We start from the raw sequence: 15,091 nt of genomic DNA, 5'->3' as shown, positions 1-15,091 counted from the left end.
ATGCACAATACAAACACCATCCAGAGTCAGTAAACAAGTACTGATAGTGGTGGAACTTGGAAAAGATCAGCACCTTGGCGCAGGACACAGCAATCTCAAAAGGAAGGATACGTCCTGGGAGCGGCTTCTAATCAGCAGCTAATCTAGGTATGTGATGCATATTCTGGAGAAGAATGGTGAACAAGGCAGGCAGCAGGGTTCGTGGGACAGCTCCAGTCATCACTAATAAATATGTAGTGGAGACTACAGACATGATAGGAGATTAAATCATATAAGCTTAATTTACAACAGAATTAAGGAGCTGTCCAGTAGAGGCAGGTACTTTATGCTTCCTCAATTCCAGCAAACCCCAAACCATCTGATTCAAAACACAACATTTTAAGTTGCCAGTACTCAGCTAGTCAGAACATTCCAGTCTAGGCAAAGGGAGCCATAGATAAGATAGGATATAACAGCAATGTTTTACCAAACAATGCCATTTGACCCCAAGGTGTTGGAGAATTAATGTATGCTCACTTAATCCAGGCGACTATCCTCACTTGCGATACATAGCCTTTCTCAATGCCTCCTTCACCTCCTTGTTTCTCAGGCTGTAGATGAGGGGGTTGAGCATGGGGATCAGCACTGTGTAAAAGACTGAGACTACCTTGTCCTGCTCCTGGGAGTAGCTGGTTGATGGTTGTACATACATTATGAGACCTGTGCCATAGAAGAGACACACCACAGTGAGGTGCGAGGCACAAGTGGAAAATGCTTTGCTCCTTCCTGTCGCAGAGCGAATTCTCAGAATTGTAGAGAGGATGTAAACATAGGATATCAGTATGGTTGAGAATGAAAAGAACCCCACCGCCATCACAACTATCAGAAGACCGATGACTCTTCCAGTGGCATCATTGCAAGAAAGCTGGATAAGGGGCAGGAAATTGCAGAAGAAATGATTGATTTTGTTGGGGCCACAAAATGTCAAACTGAGTGTGTTGGCAGACATCACCACAGAGAACAGAACGCTCCCAGAAAATGCAAGCAATACCAATCGAAAACAAACTCTATTGTTTATGATGCTTGTATAGAGCAGAGGGTTGCATATAGCTACATAACGATCATAGGCCATGACTGCTAGAAGGAGGCACTCAAACACACCTAGTACACCAAAAAAGAAAAGCTGCACTGCACACTCTAGAAAAGAAATTGCTTTTGTATCTGAGATAAATCCCTCCAGCATCCTGGGTGTGATGACCGTGGAGTAGCATAAGTCGGTAAAAGACAGATTAGTTAGGAAGTAATACATCGGGCTGTGAAGCCTGGAGTCGATTTGTATCAGTGCTATCATGCTGATGTTTCCCAGCACGGAGGTGATGTAAACGAGAAGGAACATCACAAAGAGAACAATCTGGAGGTCACGACTTGTGGTGAATCCCAAGAGGATGAACTCAGTTACAGTTGTCTGGTTCCCTCCTTCCATGTTCGAAGCAGATAGTACCTGGTGGGAGAAGATATTTAAGTCAGTTATAAAACCCAGGTCGAGTGCTATGTTATGTTACGGTGGCTCTACAAATCTGAAACACATCCTAGTGGTGTGGGTCCTGAATAGCAAGTAGGAAATATCATTCTACCTTAACATTATAGACAACGGGCCCGATTCACAGAACTAACGTAAGACAAAATCCTAAACTTACTACTTTTGGTATTCACAAAAGTTAGGATTTTGTCTTAACACAGACTTAAGACAGACTTAAGTTAGGATTCTGTCTTAAGTTTGTCTTACGCCTGTCTTAAGTCTGTCTTAAGACAAAATCCTAACTTCTGTGAATACCAAAAGTAGTAAGTTTAGGATTTTGTCTTAAGGTAGCTCTGTGAATCAGCCCCAACATATTGATGACAGAAATATCAACAAGTATGCATAAGTTTTTACAAATACATCCACGTATATAATTTACAAAAAACATACAATGTCAACAAACATAGTTGTAGAGTTAAGAATGATAAATCTATACTTCTATATGTGCATTTACCTTTTGATGTTTTTGTATTCGATATTTTGGTAATTAAATTAAGCTATAATGATATACCCTGCTTGAAAGCAGACATCAATCATTCTAACACTGGAGTAAAACAAACCTTTATTGACACAATTCTTATCATTTGAGAGTGAGAATACTGACTATAGCTTTGCCCACCTAAATGAGTAGCTTAAATGTTTTATTTTGTTTTACTATTAATTTTTAGGCATAGACAACAATGTAATCTGCAAAATAGAAATCAATCTGAGAATTCGCAAGAATACATACATTTGGGGAGGGACACTATGTAGTGTGCCTACCATCCATCAAGGGATAATCATTTAAAAACATTTGGTGATGCCAGTCCTAAACCACCTAAAAGGTGATTTAATGGAAGTTACCACTTTTGTCTCAATCTATTTATTCCCTTTGCTTTTAGCATACTTTATTCCCAGATCAATACTCTTCGTTTAGCCTGGAACCCCTGTTGTAGGTTAAAGACAATTGTTGCCACTGTTTTCATTTGTGTGGAAAAATATGGCAACAAAAATTTGTTCTGACCTCATAGTTTGCACAAATGTGGGCCAAGACTGCCACATCCTAGATTCACCTAGAATACGCAAAACATTGCCATAAATTGGTGATGCCCTGTGAAGAATTTCAGGGTTGTGAAACTAACGTAAATTCATCTGCCGGGCACTTCAACAAATTTCTTTTTAAATGAATTTGAATGGCCTTGAGATAAATTAAGAGATATTCTTGAGATAGGTTCTCCCCCATCTGGCAAGCAGTATCTCCTGATCCTTAAGTAGTCTTGAAAGAAAACTAGTTGTATGATGCGCTTAATGGGATGCACTTTGAGTGGCAAATATTTCAATCATGTATATTAAAATAAAGGGGCATATTAGCCAGGAATAGCAATATTTATCGCAAAATGCGCTTAGTGCATTTTTATATCGCTGCCTATCTCTGGATATGCTAGAAGAAAAAATGCTATTAGCAACGTTTTTCTCCATTTTGCTAAAATATCCAGCGATAGCGGTGAAATGCGCGAATATCACTGGAAATCCAGCGATATTCACGCATTAACACCAATGGGGACTTAACCTGACACTCCACCTCCTATTGGATAAACAGGTAAGTCATGTTTTAGCAGGCGTTAGATAGCGATAATCGATTTTTCTTTTATCGCTTTGCCTGCTTTGCTTATAGGAGATAGCTGTGTTAGCGACTGTTTTCAGTCGCTAACAGTTTGGGTACGCCCACTTTGCATGTCATTAGTGATAAATATCGCTGACATGCAAAGCCCCAAACCGGTCGCTATCGCCTAAAAGCTGTCGCTAGCTGCTGTTAGCGACAGCTTGCTGATAGGACGATAAAAATATAACCGCTTTAGCTGTAAAAAATGCCGCTAAAGAGGCGATATGGCCCTTGCTGATATGCCCCTAAATTCCCTGACTTGAGAAACGAATGAAATTACCTTGTTGGGAACATTCATCTTCCCATCTATGTCCTCCACAAACTCTCACACGCACACACACACACATATCCCTGCTCTTATTTATCCTCAGCCTTAGTACTTGAAAAATTCCCTTTTTTAAACTGTCCTTTGTAATGATGCTGTAGAAAAGGAATGCTCCAGATGGCCTGGGGTTCTCTACGGGGCACATTTGCAGCTGGAAGAATTCGAGTCGATGGAGACCACACTAAACTAGAGCACATTAAACTGTCCATCAATTAAAAGTTTTTAGTCAATGAATCTAATGTTTCCTGATTCTATATCTCCTACTAGTGGACTGATTGACTTTTTCGATGTAGTCAGCCATACCATGAATGCACAGAGTATCTATGCTGAAGGTCGAATTTTCATGCTAGCTTTACCACATCATAAATTCCATTACTGAGGTGCAGCTGGAGCAAAGGCGAGAATAATTGTTGATGCAGTCTGCAGTCGCCTGTAAAATGGAATACTATTGTTCTCCTTTTTGAAAAGCAGAACCTTAAACACCATGGGACCGATTACAGTGTTGGTCAGTAAACCTCCAACCATTCGTTAGTGGCTTACTGACCAACCTCGTATGTTTGCAATTATAATGTAGGTGGTTGGAGTGTAAACCGGCCAGTCTTTCAAACTGGCTTCCGACGGGCTCAAGGAGCCCGCCGGCCAGTCAGAAACCTTTCATAATCCCCTTTGGTCGGCTTTTTTGCCATTGGGATTAAGATATCAATTTCTAACAGGCTTTTCATGTTGGGCTTTCCGAAATGAAAAGTCTGTTGCAAAGCGACTTTGGGTGTCCCAAGCAGGGCTCCCATCACTCTGTGACCTCTGAAGCAAGGATTAACAGGGGGTACCATAGGTGCCCCCTGTGAATCCCTGCACTGTGTTCCTGCCAAGCTGTTCAGGGATTAACAGAAGCTCCCATTTCTTCATGGGAATTTGTGCAGCTGCCGGTTTCTGACTATAGAAAAATGGGAGCTTGCGACCACACCATGTGTAGTCACGATGCAATTGAGGTGCTGGGAACGCAGACGGGAGGTCGGTCTGTCTAGAGACTGCAACGGTCCCCCTGACATCGAAATTATGTACAAAATATACTTTATACATGCTGTACCAAAACACCAAACAATAAAAATCCCAAACTGAATTAAGAAAATGTCAATTTTACCAAACAAAATTAGTTTAAAATGACAAAAATCAATTAAATAAAGGGACCTGCAGATATGAGGTTTTAAGTGAAAATGACACCAAGAAGTGGTAAGTGCCAAAAAGAGTCAACGGTTGTGTTAGACTGAGACCTAGGTGCACTTTGAGGTATACAACAATGGGTCTTGAGTTCAGATACACCAAATGGAAAAGCACAGTTGAGAATGTTACCTTCTGGCTTAGTCTGAAAAATGACGAGTGGCAAGGTTGCAGGCCATACTCAAACAATGCTGGATATATTCCCATTGAGTTCCTGCTGAGACGTTTCTGCTCCTGCTACAGAGAATCCCCAACCATCACAAACCTGTTTCTTCAGCTCATGGAGGTTGTGCCTCCACTGGAGTGACTATGGTGGTTGGTCTCAGTCTCAGTAGATCTGAAAATCAGTTTTCAGTGGTCAGTGGTTTACTTTCTTATCTGCAATTAAGGATCCCAAATTCAAGGGACGCTCATAGGAATGTAAGGGCTTTATCTTGCCAGGACTTACAGGGTCCAAGGCGAGTCCAATTAGAACTAGGCAATTGGCCTTCCATATAAAATAAATGTTTCCACCTGTGTCCCTGTAGCAACTCAGGAGGCCAGTCCACTAACAGAAGGAATCTTCTTTGTCCATGGTACAAAATGACCCAGTCTAGTCTTTCAGTGCTCCTCAGGACACATTAGGCAGCTTCCAGTCCTTTTCTGTTCTTTTGTAGGGCCAGGACGTGTCCTGAGGAGGGTTCCTTAGAGGACCACTTTTATAGTTGGCACTAACCTGTACTAACTCTCTGGGACACTGCCTAACCAGTGATGAAAATGTTCCTCGGTGCAACACCATCCACTCTTGCATCAATTCCTGTTTGCCCTACTGTAAACAATAGCATAGTTCCCCCTCAATCCTTCAATCCAAGATGGAGAAACCCTTTCTGCAGATTTCCTGTGTCCAACAAGATGTGTGCTGTTCAGATGTCATTTTTGGAATGCGCAATTTCAGCACCCACATTGGTCATATAATGTGATGTCATCTGTGAGATTCTTTCATTGAACTCTAAATGTTACCAAACTCAGACCATGGCTAGAATCCAAAAGGAACCCATGAGAGGTGTGCTGTCCATTGACACAGTAGGCTATACTAATTCTGTCACAGCATCAGGTAGAGTAAAGTGGACAACTTTAGAGGACCATTATCAAAAAGCCATGTGCATGTTATCCAACGCCTTCTTGAGTGGGATCATTCAGAGAGCAACAGGAGGAAAAAATGGGGAGGGGAGTCTATTGATACCACTGACAACATACTCACAGCTGCAAAGCAGAATAACAGCCGACTTGCATAAAATCAAGGCTGCCTAAGCTTCAGTAAAAATAAATCAGGCATCATTCACTTAATATCAAGCAACCGGCAAAACCCATAATTCAGTCATCAGGTAAATATAATATAGCCTTATATCCCACCGTAGCGGGCTATATCGACTATTAAAGGCCCGCTGAATCGTTAAAGGCCCGAGCCGAAGGCGAGGGACTTTAACGAGACAGCTGGACTTTAATTGCCGGTATAGCCCTGCTATGAAGGGCATAATGGTATTAGAACATTCTGCCATTAGAGGGCAGAATGTTCTAACAAATTAAACAAAGGGTTCTAGAAGCTCGCGGGGATATAAATACCCTTGAGCTTTGAGAAGCCTTTGTAGAACATTCAAATGTTGCTCTGCGGGCCTTTACCGGCCCGTAGAAGCAGGGAGTACTCTATTGTCTGCAGTGGAGCTCCCAACATTCCAATGTTCTAATAACACGTCATACTAAAAAAATGGAGATGACAAACTTGTTTCAGTTAAATATGATTTTTCAGATAACATACAATAGGGGTATTAATATTAAGATACATTTGTATGGATTTGTACAATAATACATTCACAAAATTGAATCTACAATTATTGTAACAACACATGATTATGCAAAGGTGTTATTAGGTAGTGTGTGTTTACTACTAATTTTGGTTAGTGCATCAAAAGCAGAACATGCCCTGACCGAGAAAAGGGCGCTGATTAGAATTAATCTTGCTCAGGGTTTAAGCACATAATCTAACTTGGTATATAAAACCTTGGGAATAGCACTTTAACGTTGTCCATGGATGTTTCAAATTTGAAAGGATTCTTCTTTCTTAGGAATGAATGGGTTAAAAGCCTTCAGAGGCATTTCTAATCATTCTGCACTGTAGCCATGTCTTAAACATGAAATTGTCTCCAAGAAATAGACTCCAAGAAAATCCAAAGCTAAGGCATGTCTATCTAGTTAGACAATCTGTAGACATGTCTTAACCAACCTAGTAGGCTGCCCCCCCAAAGAGCCCAGCATATCAGGCATGCATTCTTCATAGTGGATTGACTTGGGAGTCTCTCATACCTTGACCTAATATAGAAGCTGTCTAAGCTTAGCTAAAGAAGATGTATTCAACATGCTAAGTGTTGTAATCTTCCTTCCTGTTTGCACATTCAGGTGGTACATTCCTCCTCCCCCTTTACCCTCCCCCTGTTGGTATGTCCCACCAGAGCCTGCCTTGGAATGTTGGCATCTCTCAGGCAGTCTTGGAGAGTGGGTGAAATAATAAAGACTGTTCTTACCTTTTCCTGCCTCAAGCTTCATCTTTACAACACTGAGATCCATCAACAAGGAAGTAGATGTGCTAGATGGTAGATATCCGAGGTATTGCAGAAAGTCAGACTCACATAAAGATAATGAAGTCACGTTGCCAAGCCCCCAAATGTCTACCCTATAAAATGAAGCATTTTAGCATTTTCCTCTTTACACTCCAATGGCAGGAGATGCCATCATCCCCAATGCATGCTAACAAAGTGCGCTGCATGCTCATTTTACTACCCCAAGGAATAGGCTCATATTCATATTGGTTTACACAGATTTGATCAGGACCCAGGGCATTTTTGTTCCTTTATCTACTGTATAACATGAGACACATATATCAATCTCCAATCATGATCTAGCCAACACATGTTTCATCACATGGGTATAACCAGTGACTTCATCAGGGCATGAATTAGAGGTCACACATGTTCCTCCAAAATACGTTGTCAGCTTTTGTCTGAAATAGGTGTCTTTGTAGATATGAGGTAATGACATAGAAAGTTATGCTATGAAAAGCTCGAGTCAATACCATTACAATTAAAGTGTTCATGTATTTTTTTATTGAATTTATTGTTTGGGGTCTTTTTCCTACCCCAGAGACAGGCTAATAACCTTTTGGCCAACAAAAGTGCCATGCCAATAAAATATTTGTAGGTTACTAGAACCTTCCGCCCCTAGCACAGAAAGGGAACTCTATGATCCATCTGTAAAGTGTAGTTAGTCATGGCCGAGGTGGTTGTGGAACCTAATTCCAATATGTTTGTATATTGTGGCATACTCAGGCCCGATCTAAAATGTTTGCCTCTTGAGATCTGTATTATGTACATCGTGAGCCTGATCTTAGACTATAGTGCCAGAGCCTCAACTATAAAACATATAGAGGGTCATTACGATGCCATTCAGACCAACCATCAGCCCACCATGGCTGCGGTCCAATTCCTACTGCTGAGGCTGCAAATTTACCCCTGCCACTTTACGATGCATGCAGGCTGAAACGCCGAATGTGACAGTTGGAGTGTTCTCTGTTTGGGCCGCTGCATCCAGAGTAGCCTTTGCATGAACCACAGTGGTTGGAAATGTTGCCAATAGGGACTCCGACACCATCAGAGCTATGGTAACACTGCCAAGCAGAATAAGATGAAACCCTTGTACTGGCTGTCCCTTGTGGGAAGCTTCATGATGGCGCTAGACCTCTGTGCTAGAGCTACTGCAAAGCACCCTAACTGTGCACATTGGATGCAGAAAAAATTAACTTAGCTGATGGCGGTTGCCAAAGTGGACACACAAACAAATCACTCATTAAAACACACCTCATACCAGACCATAATCCCATAGCAAACCTCTGCTTTGCTTCATGGAAGCGAGAGCAGAAAAACTGCTCTCACTTCCAAGAAGCAAAGCAGAATTGTTTTTAGGGACGAGGGAGCTGCATGTTTGCAGCTCCCTTTGTCCAAAAGCAATGTTGGCTCCTGCTAGAGAAGGAGAGCCGGCAGGGACCACGGGGGCCTTGGGGCTCCCCCCGTGGTCTCCAAAGTTGTGGCTATGCCCTAGGCGATGGCGTCCCTGGAGCCAAAAATGTCCAGGGAGGGGGGGCGATCAGACCACCCTCCCTTGAAAAGTTTTTTTTTAAAAGCCCCCCTCTCTTTTTTATTATATATATTTTTTTAAATGGCTCAGGCCCCGGGAGTTGGAGTCCCCGGGGCCCACAGGGTCAAAGGAAGGGGGCCACACAGCTCCCCTTCCCAAAATAAAAAAAGAAAGTGGCAACTTGCAGGGGGCCCTGACCCCTCTCTGCACTTCACTGCAAATGCACCTCCTTGCGCATTCTGGGTTGGGGGATGAAGTTCCCTTCACTGCTGAGGGTCCCTAGGGGCCAACTAGCAAACCAGTAAGCCCCACACGCCACTCTGCAAATGCGCCTCTTGGCACACAGATGGTGGGGAAATAAGGTACCCTTGTGTCCTGAGGACTTCAGGACTGAAGTAGACCTCTTTGCCACACCTGTAGTATGCCAGGAGGTGTGTTTGCACAGTGGTGTAAAAAGGGGGCTTGGCCTCTGACCACCTCTCGCAATCCCAATATGTGGGGCTTACTGGAGGTAACCAGAGGGCTAGTTGGCCCCCAGGGATCTTCAAGAGGCACGGGGACTACATCCCTCAATCAAGAGTGAGCCAGGAGGTATGTTTGCAGAGTAGTACAGAAAGGGGGCATGTCCTGGAACCACCTCTCAGCAATCCCACTGTGTGGGACTTACCGGAGGTAACAGGTAGGTTAGTTGGCCCCTAAGGACCCCCAGCAGGGAAGGGGAATTCATTCCCCAACCAAGAGGGCAGCCACCATGAAGCATGTTTGCAGAGTGGTAGGCAAAGGGGGTGTGTTCTGTTATTAGAACTAAGCAATCCTAATGTGTGTGACTTACTAAGGTAATAGGAGGGGTACTTGGGGGCCAACAACCCCTCCTGTTACCTCCAGTAATTCCCACATAGTAGGATTGCTAAGAGGTCTTTGGAGGCCATGCCCCCTTGCTCTTGCCTCTTTCTATACATTTCTTCCTCTTTCTGCACTTCTCTTGCCTCTCTCTGAACTTCTCTTGCCTCTTTCTGCACCTTCTTGCCTCTTTCTGCATTCTCTTGCCTCTTTTTGTGCTTCCATTGCCTCATTCTGCACTTCTCTTATCTCTTCCTGTACCTCTTTTACCTCCTTCTGCTCCTCACTTGCTTCTTTCTGTACCTATCTTGTCTCTTTCTGCACTTAACTTGCCTCTTTCTGCACATCGTTTGCTCCTTTCTGCACTCCTCTTGCCTCTTCTTTCTGCTCTTCTCATGCTTCTTTCTCTACTTCTCTTGCTTCTTTCTGTGCTTCACCTGCTTCTTTCTGAAATTCTGTTGCCTCTTTCTGCAAATCTCTTGCCTCTTTCTGCACCTCACTTGCTTCTTTCTATATCTCACATGCCACTTTCTGCACTTCTCTTGCCTCTTTCTGCACCTCACTCACTTCTTTCAGCACCTATCTTCCCTCTCGCTGCACTTGTCTTGCTTCTTTCCGCACTTCTCTTGCTTGTTTCTACGCCTCTCTTGCTTTTTTCTGTTCTTCTCTTGCTCTTTCTGTACTTCTCTTGCTTCATTCTGCACTTATCTTGCCTCTTTCTCTACTTCTCTTGCTTCTTTCTGTACTTATTCTGCATCTTTGTGCACTTCTCTTGCCTCTTTCTGTACTTCTCTTGCCTCTCTCTTGACGTCACTTGCATCTTTCTGTGCTTCTCTTGATTCTTTTTGAACTTCTCTTGTCTCTCTCTGCATATCGTTTGCCTCTTTCTTCACCTCACTTGCTTCTTTCTGCACCTTACTTTCCATTTTCCGCACTTCTCTTGCCTCATTCTTCACTTACTCTTTTTTTGTTGCACCTCTCTTGCTTCTTTATGCCCTCCTCTTGCTTCTATCTGCACTTGTCTTGCCTCTTTCTGAACTTTCTTGCCTCTTTCTGTACTTCTCTTGCCACTTTCTGCACTTCTCTTGCTTCTTTCTGCACCTCTCTTGCCTCTTTCCAAACTTCTCCTGCCTCTTTATGTACCGCTCTTGTCTCTTTCTGCACTCCTCTTGCCTCTTTCTGAACTTCTCTTGCCCCTTTCTGCACTTCTCGTGCCTCTTTCTGCACTTCTCTTACCTGTTTCTGTACTTCTTTTGCCTCTTTCTGCAATTCTCTTGCATCTTTCTGCACTTCTCTTGCCTTTTTCTGTACTTCTCTAGCTTGTTTCTGCATCGCTCTTGGCTCTCTCTGTATTTCTCTTGCCTCTTTGTGCGTTTTTCTTGCTTCTTTCTGTACCTCACTTGCGTCTCTCTGTACCTCTCTTGCTTCTTTTTTGAACATTTCTTTCTATACTTCTTTTACCTTTTTCTGCAATTCTCCTGCCTCTTTCTGTATTTCTCTTGCCTCTTTCTGCAATTCCCTTGTCTCTTTCTGTACCTCACTTGCCTCTGTCTGCTCTTCTCTTGCCTATTTCTTTCCCTTTCTTAATGTATCTGCACTTCTCTTGCCTCTTTATGCACCTTTCTTCTTCTTCCTCTTTCTATACTTTTTCTACCTCCTTCTGCACCTTTGTTCCTCTTTCTGCACTTCTCTTGCACATTAAATCAAACAGGCACTACCCTTGCACTCATCCATTCACTTAGGCACTACCCATGCATTCATCCAATCGCCCAGACATTACCCATGTACTCATCCAATGAACAGGCACTAACCTTACACTAATCCATTCACTGAGACACTTCTCTTGCCTCTTTACATAGAGGTTATAGTTAGGAATTATCATTTAAAAAACCTTAGAAATTCAATGAAAAAAACACAGGATACCCACTCACTGATTCATAGGTCTACATACACATCCAGTCACTCACCCATACAGGCACTCATACAGCCAGTCACTCACCAATACAGCTGCTGATATATCCACTCAGCTAGTCATACACCTACTCTCTCACCCAAACACTCCATCAGACAGCCACTTACACACCTATACAGAAACATGCTCACTATTCATACAGATACTAACAAATAGTCACTCTCCTTACAGTCTCTGACACAAGCACACACTAATATATACAGTCACTTATATACTCTAACACTCACATATTTTTCCTTTCACATATGCAATTAATCACTCGTATACCAAAGCCATCCATTCACTCACTGACACAGCCATATGCACACTCACCCATAGAGCCACACAATCAATCACATACTCTGTTATACCCACTCATACATCCATGCAGGGAGTCACACAATGACACTCAGGCATCCATACTGGTACTCAGACAACTAATCAATAACCCATCTAGACACTCATGTACCTACTCACCAACCCATGCTGCCACTTACACACCAACTGATAGACCGATACACACATTCACAAAGATTAGGCACTCATCCATACATTCACTAAGACACATTTAATCACTCACTTATACAGTCAGTCACGCACAAACTAATACATTCATAAAGATGCTCATACACCCACTCATTGTTTGACTACCCTGAGTGTGTGTGTGTTTATATATATAGATTGTGTGGCATTTTCCAATGTGTAATGTTGTATACCCTCTGCCTTGTACATAGTAACCTATTTAAGGGTGCATAATATTTACAGGAATGTAATAAGCAAATATACACTCCAAGATGGCGCTTATGTTGTTGCAGAGGGGTTAGTTCCTTGTGAATGTCCATTAAGGTTGAAAAACTTTATTAACATGTCAAATGCATAGTGTCACTGACACTGACACTGACGAAGGCAAAATGCCAAAACGGGTTTGTTGTGGGGTCCCTGAAAAATAAAGAAACTGTGGACCTGACTTGTCCCTGCGGAGTGCTGTGTTTTCTGCGTGATGGCGAAAAATTCAAGCATGATATATCCATACTAATATAATAAAGAGAGAGCCCAAACCTTTGAGGCGGGTAATCTCAGGAACCACAGCACCAATCACAACACCCAATACAGCTTTGGAAAGGGCAGTTGCAGCAGACGGACATAAGCTATGCAGACGCCCACCATATACATTTAAAAGGTAAAAGAACCGTGCCAGCAAAGTAGTCACTTGTGGGCGTGTCTGCATTGTGCTGTGGGTGTGTGCTGGGGGCGTGACTATCGCTGGGGGCATTCTGTCACGAGTGTTGTTTTTTCTTCCCAGGTTCTATACATTCTTGCTTCCTTTAAATAGTAATTCAGTGGAGGTCCCATTCTTTTAGAACCACCCAAAGCACAGTTATGGACAAAAATACAACTAACAGGCCCTGCAAAGCATTATGGGATAAGATTAGCATAATTTTTAGCATTCATGAAAGGGTTTCAATGTTTTTGAATTTTACTCATCAGGGACATCTTGGGACGATGTGTTGAACTGCAGCTTGTGTTGCGTGCTTATCTAGGTTCCTGATCGATACTGTGACCTTATGCCCCTATTCGGCTATAAATCCATTTATTCCCTATATTGGCATAACCGTTCAAGTGCGATTTTCTGAAAAGTCATCTCTGGCCTCACACGAACAGAGCCACATTCCAGCATGACTCTCTGCTACTTCCTTTGCGACCAATTAGTGCAATGACAGAGCAGCAGTCACTATCTGATATTCCTAGATAACACTCTGAGTTCTTCAACAAGATAAAAACTTAGCAAACCTGGAAATCCCCGCTTGCTATGTTTTGATTAGTAATGGAACTCTAATGAGCAACTGATAACTGTCACTTCCTAGTGACATCTTTAATTGACGTCTTATGTCCAGCAAACTTGCGTCAAACCCGCCACCTGTCAGGTATAAATATTACCAACGTTGCCTTAAGCAATGAGCGAACCTATTGCTGATGCCAGCTGCCTGCACGACCCCGTGTTGGTAAAAACTAGCACTCTGTCGCTGCAGCCTGCTATCCTGTGGTGGTGAAGCTACTGATTACCATTATCGCCGCTACAGCGCGAACTATGGTTCAGTACGCTTGAGGAGCCGTGCAGCCGTCCTCTGCGAAGACATCCAGCCCAGCTGCCCGCGGACGCTGTCACCCCTCCTTCCTCGACGCGCTGAGAGAAGCCGCTGCATTTCTCAGTGCAGAGAAATCCAGTCCCGGCGCTTCCAGTTTACCCTCGCGGGTGACTGGGATATCGAGAGAGACCCCTGAAGGAGATACCAATCCTCCATCATTCTATTCAGAGGTATGGTGTTGACTAAACCCTTAGACGAGAATTCTTGAAACAAACCTTGGCAAAACCAACTTAACTTAAGCTACTTACTTACTCCCCTTCTCACGTGTTAGGCTTAGGTCAGGCACACTGGGGTAGGCTTAGTTAGAAGCACCAGTTGAGTATGTTAGCCTAATGTATATATGACTGTATATATGTTTTATTACTTTTAAACCATTGTATGGCTAAGAAACCATATCAATGCTTTTACAGTTCTATTTCGCAATACTTATCTTACTGTACGTACTTTTTATAATAACAGTTATTGCAATTGTGGCAATACATTTCTCTTGTATGAGAAGAAAGACTGTTCAATAAATGTTAACCCTTTATTGATAAACGCCCGTCTCTCTATTCTCTACATACTGTGAAAGTAAACTGCACTAGACTGACTGAGTGAAATCTGTGTCTATTGTTTCACACGACCCTAGAGATCGACTCTTGATCTGAGGAGCAAAGTTGTCATGTTGCACGGTTGTTGGAAAGCTGAATCCCTTCTTGTCTGTGCCAAGGAAGCTGATCACTTCCTATGCAGAGAAGAAAGTTTCCAGTGACCTCTGAGCTAGTTGGTAACACAACCCAATTAAGTTTAGCATAGTCAGTGGAGGCCTGGAATATCCGCAGTTCCACGTCGATACTACTGTTTATGTTATTCCAATGCGCAGGGCCTAGTGGGAAACTAGGAACTACACTACATGGCGCCCTAACGTTTGGTAAGGCGATAAACTAACGTAAGACTTGTAGAGTAACTCAGTCGTGCATATTTCACACCCCTTTCTCCCGTAAATACTCCAATAGACGTCTGGAGTGGGTGAAAGGTTAAAATCCGCCCGACCTTAGTAGGAAGAGATTCCTATGTAAAGCTCTGGTTTATTCAACGTTGAAGGATACAGTGTTCCAAAATATTGTGCATCTAATCTTTGTCTCCTTGGAGACCTACTCTGCAAACCTCGCATTTTTTACAATGCCAGGAGAAAACGGAGCCCCTGGGGCCGCAGTAGATGCGACTCAGCAAGGTCCTGAATACACAGACCCGGGTGCTATTATCA

The 15,091-nt window shown here is 42.9% G+C and overlaps 1 protein-coding gene across 1 annotated transcript; it reads right to left on the bottom strand.

Annotated features, from left to right (window-relative positions):
• Positions 1-535: 535 nt before the first annotated feature.
• Positions 536-1,462, bottom strand: LOC147735015 (olfactory receptor 5A2-like). Its single transcript, XM_086953739.1, has one exon. The coding sequence runs from the start codon at positions 1,460-1,462 to the stop codon at positions 536-538; it is 927 nt and encodes a 308-aa protein (XP_086809865.1).
• Between the last annotated feature and the right edge of the window lie 13,629 nt (positions 1,463-15,091).

This window comes from Lissotriton vulgaris, chromosome 1_2, assembly GCF_964263255.1.
Source record: "Lissotriton vulgaris chromosome 1_2, aLisVul1.2, whole genome shotgun sequence".
In the NCBI taxonomy this organism is placed as follows: domain Eukaryota; kingdom Metazoa; phylum Chordata; class Amphibia; order Caudata; family Salamandridae; genus Lissotriton; species Lissotriton vulgaris.
This window is presented reverse-complemented; position numbering and strand designations above follow the sequence as displayed.

What these genes read in the sequence shown, in the direction of transcription:
- LOC147735015 (XM_086953739.1), bottom strand. Translation starts at nt 1,462, where the DNA reads ATGGAAGGAGGGAACCAGACAACTGTAACTGAGTTCATCCTCTTGGGA.